Source organism: Oncorhynchus mykiss, chromosome 5, assembly GCF_013265735.2.
Source record: "Oncorhynchus mykiss isolate Arlee chromosome 5, USDA_OmykA_1.1, whole genome shotgun sequence".
Taxonomy (NCBI): Eukaryota; Metazoa; Chordata; class Actinopteri; order Salmoniformes; family Salmonidae; genus Oncorhynchus; species Oncorhynchus mykiss.
Genome location: NC_048569.1, coordinates 69,187,862 through 69,206,669, shown reverse-complemented (window position 1 = coordinate 69,206,669; position 18,808 = coordinate 69,187,862). Strand labels below are relative to the sequence as shown.

At 40.5% G+C, this 18,808-nt stretch overlaps 2 protein-coding genes and 1 long non-coding RNA gene across 14 annotated transcripts in view; 2 read left to right on the top strand and 1 right to left on the bottom strand.

Annotated features, from left to right (window-relative positions):
* Positions 1–8,183, top strand: part of si:dkey-21p1.3 (collagen alpha-1(I) chain) — a 30,183-nt gene extending 22,000 nt beyond the window's left edge. For 8 of the 11 annotated variants that reach the window (XM_036978227.1, XM_021604065.2, XM_036978225.1 and 5 more), the window contains 25 exons: positions 268–321; positions 449–556; positions 682–735; positions 821–874; positions 1,043–1,096; positions 1,201–1,254; positions 1,340–1,447; positions 1,549–1,602; positions 2,240–2,293; positions 2,402–2,455; positions 2,564–2,617; positions 2,723–2,776; positions 2,909–2,962; positions 3,074–3,127; positions 3,242–3,295; positions 3,382–3,435; positions 3,560–3,613; positions 3,730–3,747; positions 3,830–3,892; positions 4,021–4,095; positions 6,101–6,245; positions 6,400–6,506; positions 6,716–6,796; positions 6,883–7,092; positions 7,323–7,973. In XM_036978227.1, coding sequence (XP_036834122.1) covers positions 268–321; positions 449–556; positions 682–735; positions 821–874; positions 1,043–1,096; positions 1,201–1,254; positions 1,340–1,447; positions 1,549–1,602; positions 2,240–2,293; positions 2,402–2,455; positions 2,564–2,617; positions 2,723–2,776; positions 2,909–2,962; positions 3,074–3,127; positions 3,242–3,295; positions 3,382–3,435; positions 3,560–3,613; positions 3,730–3,747; positions 3,830–3,892; positions 4,021–4,095; positions 6,101–6,245; positions 6,400–6,506; positions 6,716–6,796; positions 6,883–7,092; positions 7,323–7,472 — 1,875 coding nt within the window. In that variant the 3' untranslated portion in view covers positions 7,473–7,973. Of the gene's footprint in view, positions 1–267; positions 322–448; positions 557–681; positions 736–820; positions 875–1,042; positions 1,097–1,200; positions 1,255–1,339; positions 1,448–1,548; positions 1,603–2,239; positions 2,294–2,401; positions 2,456–2,563; positions 2,618–2,722; positions 2,777–2,883; positions 2,963–3,073; positions 3,128–3,241; positions 3,296–3,381; positions 3,436–3,559; positions 3,614–3,729; positions 3,748–3,829; positions 3,893–4,020; positions 4,096–4,311; positions 4,797–6,100; positions 6,246–6,399; positions 6,507–6,715; positions 6,797–6,882; positions 7,093–7,322 lie in introns of those variants that run through there. The other 3 variants (XM_036978226.1, XM_036978228.1, XM_036978229.1) reach the window with 3 other exon arrangements.
* The window catches only part of LOC118964640, a 25,929-nt gene extending 15,641 nt beyond the window's left edge, over positions 1–10,288 (bottom strand). Inside the window, exon 1 of the long non-coding RNA XR_005051844.1 lies at positions 10,215–10,288. This is a non-coding gene — a long non-coding RNA (uncharacterized LOC118964640). The remainder of the gene's footprint in view (positions 1–10,214) is intronic.
* On the top strand, positions 8,411–18,808 carry soat1 (sterol O-acyltransferase 1). 2 transcript variants are annotated; one of them, XM_021604066.2, is made up of 16 exons: positions 10,333–10,470; positions 11,162–11,298; positions 12,193–12,251; positions 13,357–13,505; positions 13,629–13,691; positions 13,837–13,944; positions 14,036–14,318; positions 14,433–14,511; positions 14,617–14,710; positions 14,833–14,878; positions 14,971–15,100; positions 15,279–15,376; positions 15,532–15,630; positions 15,827–15,962; positions 16,074–16,219; positions 16,374–18,808. In XM_021604066.2, the coding sequence occupies exons 1-16, from the start codon at positions 10,409–10,411 to the stop codon at positions 16,446–16,448; spliced, it is 1,764 nt and encodes a 587-aa protein (XP_021459741.2). In that variant the 5' UTR covers positions 10,333–10,408; the 3' UTR covers positions 16,449–18,808. The 2 variants fall into 2 exon arrangements, with proteins under 2 accessions (XP_021459742.2, XP_021459741.2); XM_021604067.2 differs by lacking the exons at positions 10,333–10,470; positions 11,162–11,298 and adding an exon at positions 8,411–9,149.

The window sequence follows — 18,808 nt, the reverse complement described above, 5'->3', positions numbered from 1 at the left end:
CTGAAAGTAAAGGGGCTGAATAATTTTGCACGCCCAATTTTTCAGTTTTGGATTTGTTAAAAAAGTTTGAAATATCCAATAAATGTCGTTCCACTTAATGATTGTGTCCCACTTGTTGTTGATTCTTCACAAAAAAATACAGTTTTATATCTTTATGTTTGAAGCCTGAAATGTGGCAAAAAGTCGCAAAGTTCAAGGGGGCCGAATACTTTCGCAAGGCACTGTATCTTTAAAAAGGAGCTAATGCTGGTGTCCTCTGATTCACAGGGATACTTAGGGCCATCAGGGGACAGAGGGAAAGAAGGAGCTTCAGGACTTAAGGTGAGTCACAAATCATCAAACAAGATCATTTTTTTCAATCCCACATAAATCCATAAATTTGATTGAAATGAGATGAGATTCCTGCCTGATTTCTGTGTCTCCTAATGATGTGGATGTGTCTTGACAGGGCCAGCCGGGCATCAGAGGCCCTACAGGTCTCGCTGGGCGTTACGGACCAGGGGGCAACACTGGAAGAGGCCGTGCCAAGGGAGAGAAGGGGCTCCCCGGAACTACAGTAAGTGTTGTTATGGTACCACTATTTGTAAATATACAGTACAGTATGAAGCTGAAATGTTGCTGAGAAAGATGTTCTGGGTTGGGAATGAGTGTCTGACTGGTGTGTTCTCTCTGATGTTATAGGGGCCTCCTGGAAGGTTTGGGCCTACAGGCTTAGTTGGACCAAAAGGACCAACAGTAAGGACAGATTTCAAGGCACATTATTTAGAGTTAATTTAACCTGAGAATACATAATAGGACACTTAATGTCCTGTCATTGCAGGGTTTACCAGGAAAAAGAGGAGTCGATGGAAAAAGTGGACTTGGTGGACTTAAGGTGTAATGCACCATTCAATCTGTTACATTTACATGACCATGTTAGTCATTTAGAATATGCTCTTATCCAGATACCTTAAGGATGTTGAGTAATTCATATTGTTTAACCAGTTTATATGGATTTGAGTTACCATGATGCAATTTTAATACAATTTGTGTTTGATCCCAGGGAGATTATGGGGAGAGGGGAAAGACTGGGGCTGGTGGTATCAAAGGAGATGTGGTATGTTTTGCTCTACAACTTTTAAATAAATAACAATTCAACTTTTTTTCATCGTTTTAGCCTCCACATCTACTCTCCTTCTCCTTCCTTTATGTTTTTCTCAGGGATTGCAAGGTCCAAGGGGGAAGAAAGGAGAGTCTGGAACAGGAGGCAAAATGGTGGGATATTTCATTTTGATTTAATACAGTTTACTAGCTGTTTTCAATTAAAGTTGTAATATGTTTTGTGGATGTTTGTACACAGGGGACATTGGGAAAGAGGGGGTTCACCGGGTCTCCAGGAGGTAAAGGCAGATCTGGGCCTGCTGGTGCCCCTGGAGAGAAAGGTGGTAAAGGAATAGAAGGGCCAAAGGTGAGAGGTTGTCATGCAGTACACAATCCCTCTTGAAATATCACACTCTTCATATGAAGTGGTTTTGTCTGACCTGATTTTCTCATTTATCTTTGATGAAGGGATTGCATGGCAGCCCAGGAAAGAGGGGAGGCAGGGGAGTTAGAGGCAAACCAGTGAGTTTAATCAGTTCTTTCTTTCAATGCTTGCTCTACACTCTACCAAACCCTCTCGCCACAATCAGGGTTGGGTAGGTTACTTTCTAAATGTAATCCATTAAAGGTACTAGCTACCTGTCAAATTGTAATCAGTAATGGAGTTTGGATGACCCAAACTCAGTAAATCAGTCTGATTACTTTGTTACTTTTGGATTACTTCCCCCTTTAAGGAATTAGAAGAAGACAAAAGGGATCCATCAAATGCATTTGGGGTGTCATCATAGCAGTCTGACTTATTTTCAGACTTGCTCAGGTGGAACAAACTTAAACTTGCCTCTTTTTCAGCGCTGAATTGAATGTCCTTGAGAAAACAGAAAGGTGTCATAATGTATTTTTTTTACAAACATCCTTTGTGAATTTAACATGTAATCCAAGAAGTTATCTAGTTTTTTTTTAAGTATCTTTAATCTGATTACATTATTTTAGCTGGTAACGTAAATGATTACAGCTACAGTTTTTTGCAATCAGATTACATGTAATCTGTTACTCCCCAACCGTGCCCACAATGATTTCCCCCACAATGTATTGAAGCGAAGAGTCAATAGTACAATTTGAACTTTTCTTCTGCGCCACATTTTCCTCCTCTTGCTTATAGGGAGAAGAAGGCCCATTGGGACCGGATGGACCAGTTGGAAGATCTGGAAAGCCAGCAAGTATCCCTATAGGGCATGATCCTATCACAGAAAATACAATATAATGTGTTATGATGATGTTGATCCTATTGAGGTGTTTGTTACATTAGTCTTTTCTATCTCAGGGACTTGCTGGTTTGGATGGATTGCTGGGGGTTGAAGGAAATGAAGGAGATAATGTAAGCATTGTCTGGTTCCCAAGCATAACCTTAATGTATATATTTGTCAATCAGTAGCCCCAGGACATATTGTCTAATAGATCTTCCTTTGATTCTATTTGTCTCCAGGGTGATATTGGTTACAGAGGAACCCCTGGGAGGCCTGGTCTACCAGGGAAGATGGTGAGTGAAATACAGACTTGACTTAAGCATAGTGTTTTTAAGGCTGTATAAGTACACAGTATGTTGGAACTTGATGCAGCCCTACTCTAATGATTAATGTTACAGGGTCAAAGTGGACAACCTGGATTGAGTGGTGGTCACGGAGCACCAGGGTCAAAGGTACGACCTGTGTTTGACTAAGTGAGATATCCAACAGTGCATGTACATAGAAATACAACAAGAGCTATTTGGCCAAACATCTTTATTTTGCCATGGTTTACATTCAGAACCTTCCACCAATGTTTTGTCAAGGGTAATCTTGGATCAAAAGGAAAACGAGGACCTGCAGGGCCAATGGGGCCAAGGGTAAATACATGTGAAACCTTTACGTTAATGTTTATAACTCCTTGTCTATATTCTCAAACATTTTTTCTTATGCTTGATAACTAAGCACTCTGATATTGCTATTTTGCATAGGGTATTCCAGGGTTTGGAGGAGCAAAGGGGAAGTTTGGCCAGCATGGATCAAAGGTGCTGTATATGTCTCAACACTCAATAACACCTACAGTATGTTATAGAGTAAAACAACAGTATTAGTTTTCTATGTGGTCACATCATCGCTCCTTTATATCTGTTATCTCTCAGGGTCAGGCAGGCGGCAGAGGCCTGCAGGGACATATTGGACCGCGAGGAATCAAAGTAGGTCATTTGGAATGTATTTGGAAATCAATGAACCACACCTCATATTTAGAGAGCAGATGACTCTTCAGTCTGTTTTCTTTTAGGGGAATCCAGGACTGCCGGGGAATAAAGGGCAGCTAGGCCCAAAAGGCATACAGGTTAGCTGGTGGTATCTCTTTTCCATATGAATTGTTTTAAAGGAATTATATCCTGATACATGTTGCACAACAGTAACAGCACAAATGTATTATCAGTTTATGTCAATGTATTGGTAATTTATAGGGCGACATTGGTCCTCGTGGTCCACCTGGGAAAAAGGGCTTCCCTGGTCTACCTGTATGTATTTTGTCCATATTTCACAAACCTTCTTAGAGTCTCTTCCAGTATAAGTTTGCTAAAATTATGACATTTTGAAGTCTTGTTTGGTAAATTGTGTTTGTTTTATTTTACAGGGTCTCTTTGGAAATAGGGTAAGTAACCATTTCGCATTCTAATGTCTATTGTTGGGTATATTTCCATGGTTTCCATCTAAATCCACCATGCTCTTCACAGGGAATGAAGGGGATACAAGGAATGCCTGGAGTTAAGGGACTGAAAGGTGTGCGTGGACAACCAGTACGTAGAATTATATTATTCATTATAGTCTTATGATCCACATTAGTAACAGTAACTTAATCATCCAGAATGCAGAGTACAGTACATAATGGATCCCATGTAAATGCAAGCCCCCATTTATGTCACAGGGAAAACCAGGTCCTCCTGGCCGTCCAAGAAACAGGCGACCTGGAGCCCTTGGTAAAAGAAGAGGATCCAAAAAAGTTGGTACCCGATTTATTGTAATCTATACCTCTTTATTATACTGTAAAATGGAGGAATCATACGCCACAGTCCACACTAAATGTTTCCTCAAAACAATTGCATAACCTGCACTCCTGCACATAACTTGTTCTGGGATTCATCCGATGGCATTGAGGAGTTTATCACATCAGTCACCGACTTCATTAATAAGTGCATCAATGACGTCCTCCCCACAGTGACCATATGTACATATCCCAACCATGGGATTACGTGCAACATCTGTTCTGAGCAAAAGGCTAGAACTGCCGCTTTCAAGGAGCAGGACACTAATCTGGACGCTTGTAAAAAATCCTGCTACGCCCTCCAACAAAATATCAAACAGGCAAAGCGTCAATACAGGACTAAGATCGACTGTGTGATCACAATCTCCATAGCCAATGTGAGTAGAAACTTTAAACAGGTTAATATTCACAAGGCCGCAGGGCCAGACAGATTACCAGTATGCGTACTCAGAGCATGCACTGACCAGCTGGCACGTGTCTTCACTGACATTTTCAACCTCTCCCTGACCCAGTTTGTAATACTTACATGTTTGAAACAGACCACCATAATCCCTGTGCCAAAGAACGCTAAGGTAACCTGCCTAAATGACTATCGCCCCATAGCACATATGGAACCATTAAATACTTTGAAAGGCTGGTCATGGCTCACATCAACAACATCATCCCAGACACCCTGGATCCCCCAACAGATCCACATGACACAATCTCTATTGCACTCCACACTACCCTTCCCCACCTGGACAAAAGGAACACCTATATGAGAATGCTGTTAATTGACTACAGCTCAGCGTTCAACACCATAGTGCCCTTCAAGCTCATCACTAAGCTAAGGAGCATGGGACTGAACACCTTGATCCTGGACTTTCTGACGGGGTATGTAACAACACATCCGCCACACTGACCCTCAACACATGTGCGTGCTTGCTTAGTCCCCTCCTGTACTCCCTGTTCACCCACGACTGCGTGGCCGTGTACAACTCCAACACCATCATTAAGTTTGCCGACGACACGACGGTGGTAGGCATGATCACAGACGAACATCAATCTTTCCCTCAACGTCAGCAAGACAAAGGAGCTGATCGTGGACTACAGGAAAGGGAGGGCAGAGCATGTCCCCATTCACATCGATGGGGCTTTAGTGGTGCAGGTTGAGAGCTTCAAGTTCCTCCGTGTCCACATCACTAAGGATCTATCATGGTCCACACACACCAACACAAAGGCTTAAAAGATTTGGCATTGGCCCTCAGATCCTGAAAAAGTTCAACAGCTGCTCCACTGAGAGCATCTTGTCTGGCTGCATCACCGCTCGGTTAGGCAACTGCTTGGCATCCGACCAGAAGGCACTACAGAGGGTAGTGCGTACAGCCCAGTACATCACTGGGGCGGTATAGAGGAAGGCGCAAAAAATTGTCCAAGACTCCAACCACCCAAGTCATAGACTGTTTTCTATGCTACTGAACGGCACCAATTCACCAAGTCTGGAACCAACAGGACCCTGAACAGCTTCTATCCCGAAGCCATAAGACAGCTAAATAGTTAATGAAATAGTTAACCAAATAGCTATCTGGTCTATCTGCATTGACCCTTTTTGCACTAACTTTGTTTCATCACATACGCTGCTGCTACTGTTTATTATCTGTCACTTTAGTCCTAGTTATATGTACATATCTACCTCAATTACCTCGTACCCCTGCACATTGACTCGGTACTGGTACCCTGTGTATGTAGCCAAGTTATCTTTACTCATTGTGTATTTATAATTAAATATATTAATATGTATTTTACTTTTCTATTATTTCTCTACATTGTTGGGAAGGGTCCATAAGTAATCATTTCACTGTTAGTCTACACCTGTTGTTTACGAAGCATGTGACCAAATAAAATGTGATTTGATGATGTATCAGTCTTTATTTTTTAGTAAAACCTATTGTGAGTCGGTTTTTGGATGGCCCTGTTTTCCCAGCAAACTCGGGCCATGACCAGGAGAACGCTTACCTCACTGCCTGACCAGAAGCCAAGCAGCTCCATCAGCTGGCCTCAGGGCAGCAAAGACAGCCCTGCAACCACCTGCCACGAGCTGGGGCTGATTCATCCACACCTGCAGGATGGTGAGTAGAGCTCAGCAGGTAGCAGTTAGACTGAACACTGAGCTGATGTAGGTAACAGATCTAGTGAAAGCCAACCTCCTCTCCTCCTTTTTACAGCTAGAGTCATTTGTCCAGTAATGTGTTTTGTAAAACTAACAAAGTCGGATCTTTCCAGGACACTTCTACATGGACCCTAACCAGGGCTGCCCATTTGATGCCGTGCAAGTCTTCTGTAACTTCACTGCAGGAGGGATGACCTGTATACCTCCTGTCCAGTCACAGGTAAGTAGCTGGTCCTGGCATCAGGACACTGGGGAAAGGGGCTGCACAGAATATCTGAGTATGAATGATTTATCTACAACTTTGCCTCTCCCTTGAGCAGAATATTAAGGAAGGCTTTCTGGTGAGCATCAATTATGGGTCACACCATTTCTCACTTACACGTATTGTTTTCATTTTGAAAAGGCATGTTGTGGTTTATCTTTCTATAGATAATAGGAAAATGGGAACCAGAAAAAAACATGTCAAAAAAGTATATCCAGTGGTTTAGCCAGCTTGATGGTGGCTATAAGGTAAGACATACTGCATGTTACATTTAGAATTCATCTATAACTACATTACTGTAACTGATCCAAATAATTTCCCCCTCCTACTGTAGTCTGAGTATGCTGGTCTTGATGTGGTCCAGCTCCGATTTCTACGGTTACACAGCCACTCTGCCTCTCAGCACCTGACCATCGCCTGCCCTTTTAACCACAATAGTAGAGAAATCAGGAAAAATGCAACAAACAGGGTTCTTCACTTTCTGGGAGACTCTGGTGGGGAGATTGGTTCAAGCTATATGACAGTATCGAAGAATGGTTGTGAAGTAAGACCCAAAGAACAATGTAACCCTTTATACACACCAATTACATTTGTTGTTTTATGTCAGCTACAGAACAACTCATTCTACACAACCATTGTAATTCATGGCCTGGCCACTTGATGTCAGTCAAGACCAATAAAAAGACGACAGGGCTATTGCAATGTGAGAACAATGTTGTGTACTGTAATGACAGCCAGGTATTTTCAGCTTGTTTTCCCATGTTTGTCACTCAGGTGGAGGTGGAGGTACAAGTGAGGGGAAGCACAGAGATCCACAGAGGGGACATGGAGCTGCTGCCCCTCAGGGATGTTCGTATGGAGGGAAGGGGAGACCACTGGGACACAGACCTCAGAGCTGTCCTGGGACCTTTGTGCTTTTTGTAGCCTCAGCTTATCCATAGAGAAGCAGCACGCTCTGACCAGTGTATGGGTCAAGAACATTTGGGTGCAATTCCTCTTCAGGACAAAAGAAAGAGATATCATAATTTTGTGTGATAGCTTTAGCATTTGTGTAATTGTGATAAAAACTAGAGCTATATAATAAAATGTAGTTTGAGTTATTTGTTAATCTTATCATATGTGTCTTTTATAAAGAAAAATATAAAGCTGTTGTGTTTATCTCCCGCATTTCTATCTTTTTTGAATGATTCATTTTTCTTAGTGATGTACTGTGTGTATATATGCTTCATATTAGATTCATGTGGATGTTGTATTTAATTGTTAAGCTTTTGTAAGTATGTCTTTGCTATTATTTGATGTCTTGTTTTTTTATTCCTGTCGACTAATACCTGAAGTCTTGATGAACACCAATATCTGGATGGTCTAAACTTCAAATTGTTATAAATTGAAATGTTTGTAAAGTAAACTGAAGTGACATTTCAATAACTTGAGCACACATTTTATGGTTTATACCTCAAATGCAGTAAACAGTAGTACACCCTGTTGTCACAAATGGAATTAACCGAAATATGTGCAGTGAATTATATAAATGGTTTTCGTAAGATGATGGAAAACTGTTGTAGTAGGCTGCTGTATGTATTACAGAACATAATTTGCAGGACAATAAACCCATGCTGGGTAAAACTGTTGTTCATACAGACAGTGTGCAGTAGGTTACACATTCATACATTGAGAACTTATGTGTAGGAATGCGTTTTCTCTTGTGGTGTCACTTCCCCATTACTCATCCGGTCCTTCTACCATGCTTTTAGACCAGGGGTACTCAACTACTATTTGAGAAGGTCCGGTCACACACGTCGGTCACACACATTTCCTAGGCTGCAGTTTTTAAACTAATTTCCTGTAATTCTACACATTATCGCTCCTGTGTTCATATGATACCTGAGTGAGTCAACAAAATCAATGTGGTCCCCCTGGGGGTCAAGGACCCCATGGGCACAATCTGGCCATGATAACTACAAGGTTTAAATAGCTGATTAGCCTAATTTACCTAACATGGGCTAGTAGTTGATCAACTGGACATTTCTGACAGGTTATATACTGTAGTTTACAAAGACTGTTGTTTAACATTCTGTTATCAATGTTCTCTCTCACCATTCTCCATGGTCAACATAACTTTGGTGATATTTTGCCTAAAGCTATGGAGGACAGTATCAGTGTGTCTTCTGACTGAGGTCTCTTACATGGACAGCTTGGCACAGAAAATAAAATGTAATTTCCCAAATTGCTCGAAACCCATGTAGACAGATTTAATTCACCACGCTATAGCACATGTTTACCATTATACCAGCATGGTCTCATAGATTAAACGTAATATAGTAAACGTAAATCCAGGAAACTGACATTAGTATTATATGTTACATTTGGTAAGGTTACATAAGACAGAAGCTTACTTAAGGCAAAAATGATATATAACGCAAACGTCTAGCATCCCAAAGGTTGCATGTTCAAATCTCGTCATGGACAACTTTAGCATTTTAGTATCCTGGGGATGACAGTGCCCTGCGCTGCCGCAGCGCTTCACTATTTCAGACCTGGATGGTATGGGTGGAGAGAGCAGCAATGGAGAGAACCCTTGCAATGGAGAGATCCACAGTAATGGTGCAAGAATGGAGCTTGATTAACAGGTGGTTGAACAGTTGGAAAGTGTTTATGCTTATGAGTAAGAATGATCTATGTGGGGTGACATTATCAGGATATAGATGGTGCAATTCTTAGGTCATGGGTTGAGCTCTCAAATGCCATTGTTTTATTTCCACATAGTCAATGGTCAAACCTGTTTAAATTCTGAATGCATTTTTCAATTCATGTATACCTAACTATCAATGGGCATAAAAACAGTGGAAGACAAGCTATTATCTCTTTGCTTACTTGCTTGATTGCTAACTGACCTCATTGGAACTGAAAGACCTGGTCTGTCAAAAAGTTAGTTGAGGGTCAGCGGACAGTTGTGATTTGCTGAGCATGCCTTGCTAGCTGGCAGCAGTCAGAGATTTGTCCAGAGCCAATAATATAATAATGTTTGAACCATCATGATACAGTCATTCAGTCATGGGTGTGTTTGAATGGTTGTACAGTGGCACTTGCTTAAACCCCAGCAGATGTTTCTCACTAGTCATGTCTTTATAGTGGTTACATTTGTTTCTCAAGACCAGTCTTCAATGACTCTCAAATGACTAAGCACCTCATGGAACTTCCCTGATCTGTCCTGTTGCCCAGTTCATTAAAGTTTTTACATTTCTTGTAAAATTATTTTTCAACAGCATTCAAAGGTCAGTTGTTATCTGTATAACTATATCTGGTCTAAAGGCTAAATGGTAGCGTAATGCAAACGTCTAGCATCCCAAATGTTACATATTCGAATCTCGACATGGAAAACGTTAGCATTTTAGCTAATTAGCTACTTATCAATTACTTAGCATGTTAGCTAACCCTTCCCCTAACCTTAACCTAGCAACCTAGCTAACATTAGCCACAACAAATTGGAATTTTTAACATATACGTTTTTCAAATTCGTAGCATATTGTACTAATTGCAATTCATAACATATCATACAAATTTGTAACTCATATATCATATGAAATGGATGACGGACATCCACAAATTAATACACACCATGCGAAACTTAACATATCATACTAAATGGAGTGGCTCGGATTTACTTACAGCATATTGTGAAATGCTCTGAGACTAGGTTGCAGCCAGCATCCTGGTCTGGAGAGGGAAACTAATAGGCCGAGTGACTATAGATGATTGATTTGGGACTGACCCTCTCGTCATTTAGAGGCGGGGTGGTGGCGTAGAAAAAGAAGGGACATCATCGCATCACGTTTTTTCAACATTGAAGAGATGAGAATGTGATGAAAATTGAAAGTAACAGATTAACACGGGGGTTTCATTTCAAGACACGGCTCAGTGAAGGGTGAGTAGCATCAATATAGCTTGCTAGCCAATTCCTTATCTCGCTAACCAAAAAAAAACACCAAACGCCGAACTTGACAGACAAGCTTTGCTAGTTAGCTCGCGCTTGACTGACGTTTTCTCGAGCGATGGAACCACAGAATTTGAACTCTCATAAGAACAGATATTTGTGTGACTTGATTAGCTCGATTGTAGCAAGTTTGTGACGTATATCCAGGGCACTAGCTACATAGCATAGCATAGCTTGTTGTTGAATACCTGGCACACTGTGATCACTGGCGCAAGCCAGCAATTTATCCATGATGGTTCGAACATTATTATATTATTGGCTCTGTACAAATCTGACTGCTGCCAGCTAGCAAGGCATGCTCAGAAAATCACAACCGTCCGCTGACCCTCAACTAACTTTTTGACAGACCAGGTCTTTCAGTTCCAATGAGGTCAGTTCGCAATCAAGCAAGTAAGCAAAGAGATCATCGCTTGTCTTCCACTATTTTTAAGCCTATTGACAGTTGTATACATTAATTGAAAAATGCATTCAATGGCCACTGATGTTTTCACACTTTGGCGTTATCAGGTTTTTTAAGACTAGGAAGTTTAATTGTTTTAACTATTGTGTGGAGCTCCATCTAGCTTGTCGGGTGAATATGATTTGTGTGTGTAAACATATCCAACATTTTGTTCTCTTACAGGATGGAGAGTGGGGATGACAGTGTCCTGCGCTGCCGCAGCGCTTTACCTAAGATGTCCACCATTTCAAACCTGGATGATATGGGTGGAGAGGGCAGCAATGGAGAGAACCCTTGCAATGGAGAGATCCACAGTAATGGTGCGAGAATGGAGCTTGATTAACAGGTGTCAGAGCTAAATGCAACACAGGTGGTTGAACAGTTGGAAAGTGTTTATGCTTATGAGTAAGAATGATCTATGTGGGTGACATTATCACAATATAGATGGTGCAATTCTTAGGTCATGGGTTGAGCTCTCAAATGTCATTGTTTTATTTCCACATAGTCAATGGTCAAACCTGTTTAAATTCTGAGTGAAGATAACCTGGATTAACCCCAAGTACAGTCATTCAGTCATGGGTGTGTTTGAATGGTTGTACAGTGGCACTTCCTTAAACCCCAGCAGGTGTTTCTCACTAGTCATGTCTTTATAGTGGTTACATTTGTTTCTCAAGACCAGTCTTCAATGACTCTCAAATGACTAAGCGCCTCATGGAACTTCCCTGACCTGTCCTGTTGCCTAGTTCATTAAAGTTTTTACATTTCTTATAAAATTATTTTTCAACAGCATTCAAAGGTCAGTTGTTATCTGTAGAACTATATCCGGTCTAAAGGCTACATGGTAGCGTACTACTCATTTGATCCTGTTTGAAGACAAAAATGGATTTAACCACACCCCAGCTAGCTCTGTTCCTTGTCCTTAAGGTTCCCTGAGACTGTGCTTATTATTTCCCATGGGGAATAATGGCCAATTGTCCACCCGCTATATTGATTTAGGCATTTATGTAAATATTTAACATGGTATTGTTTACTCATAGTAGGCCTATATTAATCCTCCTCTTCCTCTTGGGTAACCTGGCAACTGTATTGGTCCTGAAGTCATTTAGGATTCATATTCCTCACTGGCACTGGTAGACTTTGGAACTGAATGAATACGAAAGCCTGATCCACGCTTTATTGCTTTGCGTAAATGACATTTTCTCCATCTATTTCAGGAAAAATGGAAGTGGAGCGACTCATCAGCAAGAAACTCCAACTGAAGAGGAAAGCAGAGGTGAGACTTAAAACAGAATGTGTTGTCAGCAGGTCAAATTTGTTCTGAGCCTGTGATTAGATTCTGAGTTCTGATGTCAAATCCTCCAAACAATGTGGTCTATTCTCACAAGTCACCCATCCATTGTTTGAGTCCCAATGATTCAACAAACTCCTCTTAGTTCTGTCACTGTTTGTGGATGTGCATAATCATATATATTTTTTAAAGTGTTTTGTGCCTTGCTTCTGCACTGCCAAATCCCTACAGGACTGATTCAATATTTTCCTTAAGCCTATGTGAGCTGTAAAATTATCATTTTAACTTGGCGAGCTGCTTTGCCTTGACTGTTTGTTTTCAAATCCTGTCATTATTTGTGCATTAGAAAAATAGCTAACAACTAGCAGTGAGCCAAGGCTATTCTAATCTCCATCTTTCCCACTTTCATGCCTGGAGAATGGAAAGATACAGCAAGATTCAGTTCTGCTTTTATGACGTCCAAACCCTTGTCTGATTTGAGTCCATCGGTATTGCATACCAGTGAGGAAATTACTGAAATGCATTGTAGGGGTCAACCTCGGTGACTGAGTGTCCAAACGAAAGTTTCACAATTAATTGGGAAGTGCAAATTGAAGAGGGCCACTTGAAACATGTATGGTGTAATTGGCTGAACTATGAAGTGTTATTCACATCTTATCGCATTATAATAGATGGGTGAAATTAACACGTCCTGTCTTTACTGTACAGGACACCCAAACCCAGAGAGCGCCCTTATTTTCACACAATGTAAGAGGAAGAGAGAATGAGGAAGAGGATTATTGTTTTCTTAAAGGGATCTTTTAAGGGCAGTTTGTTTAGTATAAAGGTCAACTAACTTCTACTGTGCAAACAGATCAAATAGACAGAACAGTCACCACAGTCTTTCTGGACATGAGGTCATCCTTAAAATATATATATTTTTAAAGGGTCATCATTATCTCCAGCTACAAATGGTTACTTTCTGTTCTGACATGTTTGTCAATGTAATATTTGTCTTTATGATATGGATTTAAATAAAAATTCACAATCGTCCTTTTCATTTAACTGAACCCTATGACTTGCTGATTGTGGATGTGTATCTGGTTTACAGCACTTGAAGTTTGACCTGATGAGGCAGTTTGACTCCCAGGTGTTGGAGTTCATGGACAGTCTGATAGAGGAATCGGCCAGCCTGGAGCCTGCTCCTGTCCCTGCTGTCTTCTCCCCTCCTCTGTCCGATAAAGAGAGGAGTAAGCTCAGGTATTGAGCTCCTCACTGCTCCCTTTTGCCTTCCACCCTTCTCCTTTCTGACCTACTCTCTTACTATGTCAGAGGTCAACATCTATTTAACTAATATTTTGTCAATGATTTTTATTCTATTAGGCATCTCCAAGGGTCATCCCAGGGCCAAGGCAAACAGTTTGTGTTCCGGAGGTCCTTGTTAGAGTAAGTGACGAGTTAATAATAGACTGTGTGACTGCTTTTGATAAAAAGCTCCCTCATCGAACACTATATACATTGTGCTTAAACTGAAATGTTGCTGGTTCCGTATTGTTTATGTTTATCATGGTCTATGTCTCTTGTTTCACAGTGAGCTGTTTGAAGTGAACCACATCCGGACCATCTACCACATGTTCATTGCCCTGCTGATCCTCTTCATCCTCAGCACCCTGGTGGTTGACTTCATCGATGAAGGCAGGTGAGGTGTAACACGGACTCTTTACTGATCTCTCTCTTTAAATATAAACTACCACTTGTGTATTGACTCTTCATTCCCCCCTCTTCCCCAGATTGGTGCTCGACTTTGACCTGCTGGTCTATGTATTTGGACAGTTCCCCCTGGTGGTGATTACCTGGATCTGCATGTTCCTTTCAGTGCTGGTGGTGCCCTACAGCCTGTTCCACACCTGGGCCTCTCACTACCATGAGTCCCGCCATGGGACCCTGTGGTCTCTTCTACTGGGCGCTCTCTTCCTGCTCTATCAGGGCCTGGGCCTAGGCTTCCTGCCTACCTTTGTGGTGGTGAAGAACAGCTTTCCCCCTGCATCCTGCTTCATCATCATCCTGGAACAGGTACTCCAAATGCAGGACTGCCCGGGGAATGACATGTTCTTTGTTTTATTGATGTTCAGTCTACTGATGGACATGCATTGTGATTGGTTGACAACATGTGCTGTCTCCCTGCAGGTGCGCTTGATGATGAAGGCACACTCCTATATCAGGGAGAATGTCCCCAAAGTTCTGGCTTTGGCAAAAGACAAATCCAGTAAGCAACTGTTTTTTTTATGAATCATTTATATACACTAGCTTATATTGTTTTTGTCTGTAGATGTATTCAGTTCCCTTTTTTATTTATTTTTTTATTCTCCAGGCTCCTCCCCAGTCTCTCCACTCATCCCACAGCTGAGCCACTATATCTACTTCCTCTTTGCTCCCACCCTTATTTACAGAGATAAATATCCCAGGTAAGCAGAGTGGAATGACATAAGACCTAGTTTAAATTAACATACCTCTTGCATGTTATACTCAGCTGCAAGAGCGCTATTTGCCTTTCTGTAAACATTCAAACTCTTGTTTCCCTCTGCAGGAATCCCACCATCAGGTGGAGTTATGTGGCCTCTAAGTTATTACAGGTATGATTTGAGAATCTAAATGAATACTTGAGCATAGTTGAAGAGCAGGAGATCAGTTCATTTATGTAGTTTCTCTCTCTCTCGTCTTTCAGGTTCTAGGATGTCTCTTCTATGCCTACTATGTGTTTGTGCGCCTCTGCATCCCACAGTTCCGCAGCATCAGCCAGCAACTGTTTGACCTGCGGGCCATGGTCCTGTGTGTGTTCAACTCTATCCTGCCAGGTAACTCCAGTCAACACATCCTCACTTGTAGCTTGTGTCATCGGCACCACAGTATTCCTCCTGCATGTTCACTATATTGTCTTCTGGATCACTCTGTCTGGATGATTCTGTTAACTAACTACAAAAATATTTGAATGAATGGAGGGAAATCATATGTCATCTGTGTGTCTCTCTCTAGGAGTTCTGGTTCTCTTCTTGGCCTTTTTTGCCTTCCTGCACTGCTGGCTCAATGCCTTTGCTGAGATGCTGCGGTTTGCTGACAGGATGTTTTACAAGGTACACAGGCAGATGCCTTTCCTCGGCCATATTACTCACTTAGTCAATCACTGACTAGATTTACAGCGCAGTAGTGCCACAGTGTTCACTACACTGCCTCAATCAGCTCTTTGCTGTGTTCTTTTTTTAAAATAATATATTGATTTGCTTCACAGGATTGGTGGAACTCCACATCCTTTGCCAATTACTACCGCACCTGGAATGTGGTGGTACACGACTGGCTGTATTACTATGTGTACTGTGACTTCCTATGGGTGAGTGTTATTGTTGCACTTGGCATTAATGTTAATCTCTCTGTTTTTACAATACTTATGAAGTATCCCTCCCATTGCTGTGTAACTCTAATATCAAACAAGCAAGCCAGTTGAGCAGCTTTGATTTAATTTTGTTCATGCCCGTCTTAACCCTCTGGTCTGTTTTTTTTTTTCCCCCTACTCCACTCCCTGACAGATGTCGAAGAAGAGATTTCGGGCGGCAGGCATGTTATTGGTCTTCACTATGTCTGCAGTAGTGCATGAGTACATCTTGGCGATCTGCTTCGGCTTCTTCTACCCAGTCCTCTTCTGTCTCTTCATGTGCTTCGGAAGTAAGACCTTACCTTCATTACAATACAACAGACACAATATAAAAACAGAAGTTTTTTTCTGACTCCCAATCCTAACTGCTCATCTTCTTTACTGTGCTGTTCACCTGGCAGTGATGTTTAACTTCATTCTTCATGACCGGAGAAAAGGCCCAATTTGGAACGTGATCATGTGGACTGCTCTGTTCCTCGGTCAGGGGGTCATCATCTGCCTCTACTCTCAGGAGTGGTATGCACAGCGCTACTGCCCCCTTCAGGAGGTATACACCACTGCACATCTAGGAAAAACATTCATTTTAGGCTCATATTTCATAGCTGTTCAGATCAAGGAGAGTAAATATTTGAAACAATTGAGATGCAACCTTAGATTCAACCAAGTCTTTACATGCCATGTTTTTTTTGTCTTGTTTTCAGCCCTCTTTCCTAGAGCTGCTGAAGCCGCGTTCCTGGAGCTGTCACCTCCAGACCAACCCAGCAGTCGACTCTTGAGGGGCTGTGACTGACATCACATTGAACTACTGAACCGACAACACTCGCCAATCTATTGAATGTGTTTAGGAAGAGCACAACCTCCTGTTTCTTTCAAGCCTTTTTACTTTTTGTTTTACTTAATTTTTTTTCTGTTACACTAGTCTGACTGATATTGAGAGACTGCGTTATTCATTTGAAAGAGCATGGAGTGAGTGAGACATATAATGGCCTCTGTCATTCACAAAGATGCCTTATTTATCCTTTTAGTTTCATGACAAACCCATTGGAAATCAGGGTAACATAGAGCACAGAAATGTGAACCATATATATATATATTATTATTTTTTATTTATAAATTTTATTTCCAGCCTGGATACAATTACCATGTTCTTTCATTTGAAATGCACTTTCAATGCCAATATGGTAAATTGTAAAATTGCTGCTTTTCCCAAAAGTTAACCTCTTAGCAAACATGCAGTTATATATTTAGCAAATAATTTACTTTTACTTTTTTTTTTTTTTTTTTATGAACCCAGACATTTCAAATGTTCAGCCACTGTATTTTGTGTCGTCTAGTCTCCAAGGGGTTTTAAGTCATGTTGATGGAGATCAGCGTTGGGCTCATTTCAGTTTGAAATTAACTCCCATTCAACTCATGAGTTGAAATTAGAGTTGAATTGGCTGCACTCCACGGGATGTAGAGTTTGTGTGACAGAAAGTAATCCAAGGAAATTTCACTCGTCATACAACATAAGTTTCATTGAATCTCACAGTTCCAGACACCAAATAATAACTTTTCTCTGGAAATAATGTTTATAACTTTGGTGCTTAGAATAGCCAATTATATTTTTGCCAACCATTTCATTTGTTTGGCTTGTTTTTGAAGTCCTCAGGGTCAACTGCAGGGTTACACTAATGCATTCTGGGAAATGTATTTTCCTCATTGAACAAAATTTATTCAATTTAATGAAATACAAAAACTTTGAATATTCACTTACAGGTTGTTTCCCTTGATCATTCAGTTTGTCCTGAAAAATCAATTGTTTTAACAATTCTATATGCATGTATATAATGACATGTTTCATGTCCAATATGTATATTTGTATAGACCACCTAATATAGAATAGAGGCATTTGAATTTCTCTGAACTCAATTACATTTCCTTTCAGTCAAGTTTGAATTGCAATTTTGTTTTCTGTTTACTATTTAAATTCAACATTTAAATTGGAATTTGAGGCATTCTCCATTTCAATTCTGAAGTGAGCCCGACCCTTATGGAGATGTTAGCTTATTCAACAAAATGGAGATACGTTTGCTCTGTGTTTAGTGCTATGAATGTTTTGTCAGATGTGAAGCCTTACACAAAGATTCATGTTAATTAAGAATATGTATTTATTCAAAAGCAATATTGAAAGTGTTCCTATACCAATCAGAAATTCCACACCTGACCTTGAGTTGGTGGAAACTGCACTGCTGTTGCACCTGGCTGCTCTGATGTTGCCATTCATTATCAGTATGACTGATGCATGTATTGTTTATTTACTTGATTAGTGCCAATGCCTAAATATACACTAGTGCATTATTTGCTTTTGGCAGAAATGACACGATTACACTAACTGTTGCCATTAATGCTGTAAATTAGGGATTCAATTTCAGCTTCAATCCATGAGTCTGACTTGTCATTTTGTGATTGTCTCTCTATGGAACAGTTTTTGTTTTAGACTCAAACCATGTATGGTGATAATTTAAACCACCAGATGGCGCTGTAATGTAACATTTTTGAATTCCCACTTGTTTCTCATGACAATCTATTTTACTCATAAGTAATTATTTAAGAAGGACCGTTAACAAAACATTGTTATATAGAGAAACGTGTGTGTGAATGTGTGTGTTTATATATATCCTATCAAGAGATTTTGTTGCAAGACTACTTCAGCCTGTATTGTAATTGGGAGACTGTTTACTATTTGTGGTCGTATTTCAGTGGTTATTTCGAGCCCACTTTTGAGATTATTATGATGCTCTTTTGATCATTTAGAAAATGAGTGATACTTTTGTTCAGATATTTCTATTTTTGAACAGAGATTGACATTCCTCTATTTTGCTTGATACATTTATGGAGTTCTAGTGTTTGAAACATTTATTTGGTATTATACGAGATATGTTGTATAATATTTACCATTACAGTGCATTAGGTATATGTCAGGTTGAAAATAAAGCTATAAATCTATATTTTTGGTCTTTAAACCAAACCCTGGGTTAGAATTGAGACTGCAACATTTTTTTACTTTAAAATAACAGTTCCGGTTTTTGATATACTTTCCATATATAGAATATTGTGAAATGTACAATGTCAAGACAATACAAATTTGAATGGA